The 4,595-nt window shown below is 56.0% G+C and overlaps 1 protein-coding gene across 1 annotated transcript in view; it reads right to left on the bottom strand.

The window, feature by feature from the left end:
- LOC101641111 (synaptotagmin-17) overlaps positions 1-4,595 on the bottom strand; it is a 19,454-nt gene that overhangs the window by 930 nt on the left and 13,929 nt on the right. The window contains exons 4-5 of the mRNA XM_045286005.1: positions 2,460-2,608; positions 264-883 (exon numbers count right to left, since the gene is read on the bottom strand). Of these exons, the coding sequence (XP_045141940.1) occupies positions 264-883; positions 2,460-2,608 (769 nt within the window). The remainder of the gene's footprint in view (positions 1-263; positions 884-2,459; positions 2,609-4,595) is intronic.

Genomic DNA, 4,595 nt, shown 5'->3' with positions numbered 1-4,595 from the left:
CAGGAAGCCACCATTCAGGAAGCCACCATGCAGGAAGCCACCATTCAGGAAGCCACCACGCAGGAAGCCACCATTCGGGAAGCCACCATTCAGGAAGCTGCAGGCAGAGCAGCCCCAACGCTCTGCCCTGGGTTTGCTATTTTCCCGAGAGAGTCTGACATGATCTCACACTGCATCGTTTTAAAAACACAAAAGGAAAACCCACGGGTGTCATATTCAAACCATCTTTTCTTTTAAGCTCCTGCCCCCAAGCCTGCACTTACCTGCGAGCTGGGAATCAGCGCCTTCCACCAGTGCCCGCCTTTCACCAGGTCAACCTCGCACAAGGGCACCGACACTTTCCCGATGACACAGTGGCGGGAGAACTTATCGAAGTCCACCACGGTCAGCAGCAGGGTCCTCCGCTGCGCCTCCAGGAAGGGGATGTCGAAGGTGTAGCGCTCCTCGAACACGGGCTTCTGGGTCTTGCGCTTGACGCCCGTCTGCTTGGAGTTCTTCTGGTCGGGCAGGAGGCAGATCTTGACGTAGGGGTTCGAGTGGGCCATGTCCTGGCGCGAGCCGTCGTAGGAGATGGGGGGCGGCAGGTCCCGGGCCTCGATCACCCTCACCATCAGGTGGTTGTGCAGCAAGTCGTACTGGGTGCTGAAGTGCAGCATGCCCAGCTGGTACTTGGACAGGATCTCCTCGTCCGTCAGCGTGTCCACGTCGTCGCCGCTGGCGTCCAGGGAGTAGAGGCGGGGCTCGAACTTGCGGAAGTAGTCGTCGGGCGTGTAGGCGCGCCGCAGCACCGAGGGCTGGATGGGCTCCTTCTTGGCGCTGAGGACGCCGAACTCCATGGGCTTGATGTCGATGAGTGGGGAGCTGGGCCGCCTGGACTCCAGACCTGCGCAGAAACACAACGAGTACCGCCGGCGGGGCACCGCCCCCCCCGACTCCGGGGCACCCCTATTTATCCTGAGCGGCAGAAGGCGACTTTGCCTTCACCGTTGCCACCATCGCCACGGCCAAGCTCCAAGGCAACGCCTCACCTAACCGAGGACAGCTCCATTCTACCCACCGTCGCTGCCTAAGAAAGGTCTGGCAAACTGCTTCTGTTAAGATGACAACCCAGGGAGGCCTCCGCAGCAATTCAACCGCATCACTCTCAGGGCTGCTAGGGGGTTGGAATCCATCGCACAACATCAGGGTTTGAGGGTTTTAAGAGCAACATTTATAGGAAACCATTTCATCGTCACCCCCCTGAGGTGTTAGATCACCTCAGATAAAGACAGACCCACCTGAAGCCACTAGTTGCGTGGCTAGGAAGGGATGGAGCCAGGAATCGGGCCTGGTTCTAACTACTCTGGTCCCCCGGCTGCCCCCAACTGCAGAGCAGGCAGAAAGAAAGGCCTGGCCGTCTGGTCTACAGACCGGGCCACTGAAAGCCCACGGGCCACAGCAGGCCACGGTGCAGAGAGTCCCTCAGTGGTAGCCTGTTTCCCATGCACTTCCTTCCGGGCCACCATCAAGATGCATCCCTTCTGGGGAACTCCTCTCCCAACCACCCATCAGCAGAGCGAGCGGCTCCCCAGTCGACCCTGTTATCTCTGCTCACCCCCCTTCTAGCAAGGAGCTCGCGGCCTTCTTGCTCATTGTCCAGAGAGAAACGCTTGCAGGGGAAGGAGCTGGCTTTGCTCTAACGCCCTGCCACCGAGTTGACACTGACTCACAGCAACCCTATCTAGGCCAAAACCACTGTTTGGACAGGAGGGGATTGCATGCTGCCCCAAAGGCGAAGGACGCACGCCAGAACCGTCAAGCTAACCCGTAGTCCCAAACTGTCCTTTCGCCACCCTTTTCAAAGCAGCAGGTGAGATTCATTTCAATACTCTTTGGGGTATTCCTATCCCTTTGCCAGGGAGTTCCTAGCCCTTTGGAAGCTGGCTTGAGACCATCCTTTCCCTGGAGTTGGTAATAAGCACACTGAAGAAGCAGAGGAAGGTGGGGTACCTGCTGACCTAGCCCCCAGGGAACTAGGTGAGAGAGGGCTGGGTGGGCCTTTAATCCTGGTTGATGCTGACACAGCCCACCCAGCCCGGAGACAGCTGAGTTTGCAATCCCTGCTGTCTCATAAAGTAACACCCACCTCTCAAGGGCAAAAATAATGTATGCTGACACAATCAACGGAGCCCGTCCAATCAAACTGGTGATCAGTGTTTAAAAATCCATCAAAATGGCCACTTCTGAGTGACGCTAGAAGCCTGGCACTGCGCTCCTGTCACCCTCGTCTCTAGCACTGTCCCCCGTCCCTCCTCCCAACACAACACTGCCCTTCACAGTTCTTCCTGGGGAGGCTGCAGAGTGACCAGAAAGGTCTGCTCTCTCCATTCCTGGTGGGGACAATTCCCTGCATCCAGAGGGGCTGAGCTCAGGCCTGCTAGAGCAGGGACCCCTCCTCCCAGCCCCACGGAGCCGCTTACTGGAGATCCTCCGGGTCAGGCTGTAGGTGGACTTGGAGGTGTCTGAGGAGGAGCGCCTCCCATCAGGGGAGTTGGTCCGTGGGGTCAAAGGGACATCGCTGGCCGTGTGGACAGAGTCACCATCCTTGTCACTGCTCCGGCTGGCCATCCTGTAGGAAGAAACGAGGTCTCAGTGGTCTGGGCCAGCTCCACAGTGGCATCCTCCAGTCTGTCCCCCGTCCCCCCCACTCCCCTGTCCCAGGGACTCTTATACCCAGTCTATGCAATGTGGGATATGCACATTTGAGACCGTGACAACGTGTGAAACAACGGGCCTGAACTCTCCTCCTTCCAGAACTGTCAAGAACTGGTGGTTTCAAAGCTGAGGCCCACATGGGGACATTTCAGCCTGCTCAGACTGCTGCCACGGAGTGGCCACCTCCAGTCCTAGGGGTGCCAAACTTATGCAAGTGGATTTGTGACAGGTGTTCTGCCATTTCAACAGTCAGTGTGTCTATAACTGAATATTGATTAAAAATATCCCGTCACAGTGTCGCTCAAGGTTCTGTGAGTGGCAATGGCTACAACTGAAGAACACAAGTTCGATGTGGTGGAACAGCTAGGGGGTGGCAGTGGCCATGACACCTCGTGCTTCCAGTGAGGAGGGAAAGCAGGGCAGGGCTGGGGGCAGCTCAGGGAGGGAACACAGAGACCCCCAGGTGGCGCAGATGGTTAAGCATTTGATGATTAGCCAAAGGTTCACCTTGGAAGCTGGGCCTGGTGATGCCCTTCCAAAAGGCTGGAGCCTTGAACAAGTGCGGCTGCAGGCGCTGAGATGGACTTGATAGATGCCAACAGCAAGGGAGAGCGTAGCCTCCGGGCTTCCCCCAGGGCCTTGTGGACAGAGCATCAGAACAAGACCTCCTGGTGATTCTGATAGAAACCCAAGACTAATGCCCGGCCACCATCATAGGAGATCTTAGTCAACCATTGATCTAATGTGATCTAGCTGAGGTGGAAATGCCACTTCTCAGCAGGAGGCTGAACCTGAGCAAACAGGTCTGAAGACCCGTGGTCAAACGTGGTTGATGACCCTCAGCGAGTTCTTCTCCCTCCCTGCGCCTCCACTTCCCATCTCTGAAATGAAGTCCTAATAAAACGCGCACAGCCTTGGAATCAGTTCCAACTCACAGCTGCCCTCCCTCCAGGACTGGGCACAATGAACAGCTCCTTGGGGTTTCTGTGATGGATCTTTATGGATATAGACGGCCTCGTTTTTTTCTCCCACAGAGTGACAGGTGGGTTTGAACTACCAACCTTGCAGTTAATAGCAGCCCCATGCTCACTCAAGATTTGTGGCTGCGTGGACACTGGATGAGGGAGTTCACTTGAAGAACATGCTTAGATCTGGGCACAGTGCACAGCAGGGAAGCACTGCCGATGCTATCAGGAGAGCAGGCTGGGCTCCTGGGACCCCTCAATCTTCATGAAACCAGGCAAGGGAGCTGAGGAGCAGGGCAGAAGAAGGACCAAAGGCTGGACACCTGGGTGAAAGCCTGATGCTGCCCAGGCCTCCGAGGGTGCCCTCCGAGATGCACGGCGTCCCCCTCCCATGACATGAGGACCTGCAGAGGAACTAGTCTTGCAAATCTGCAAGCTTTGCGGGATCGGCTTCAGATGTATCCTGTGTACGAGTGAGATGATGCTCTTCCAAAACAAACAATGGAAGGAGGACAAAGCCAGGCATGCCATGTGGGGAAATACCAGGATTTCCTTGCATGCCACTTCTGGCCAGTCACCCTGGTGATGCTGTGGGTTAAGCATTGGGCTGATAACCACAGGTTGGTCTTTCAAACCGACCAGTTGTGTGTGTGTGAGAGAGAGAGAGAGAGAGAGAGACAATGTTGAGGCTGTCAGCTCCCATATATATATTTACAGTTTGGGAAACTCAAAGGCACAGTTCTACCCTGTTCTATAAGGATGCTCTGAGTCAGAATCGCCCCCACAGCCGTGGGTCTGTAACAGTACATGCAGCTTGTGAAACAAGTGGGGGTGGAGGGACAGGGACAGGACCCAACTCTATTAATCACTCTTCTCTCTCCCCTTAAATGCAAACGGCTTCAGCTAACAAGGAAGGTGGGTTGGGACTCTTCCACC

The sequence above is a fragment of the Echinops telfairi genome, unplaced genomic scaffold (genome assembly GCF_000313985.2).
Source record: "Echinops telfairi isolate 266 unplaced genomic scaffold, ASM31398v2 ScPeMD7_5;HRSCAF=22, whole genome shotgun sequence".
In the NCBI taxonomy this organism is placed as follows: Eukaryota; Metazoa; Chordata; class Mammalia; order Afrosoricida; family Tenrecidae; genus Echinops; species Echinops telfairi.
The sequence above is the reverse complement of the archived record's forward strand: the minus strand, read 5'-3'. Positions and strand labels throughout refer to the sequence as shown.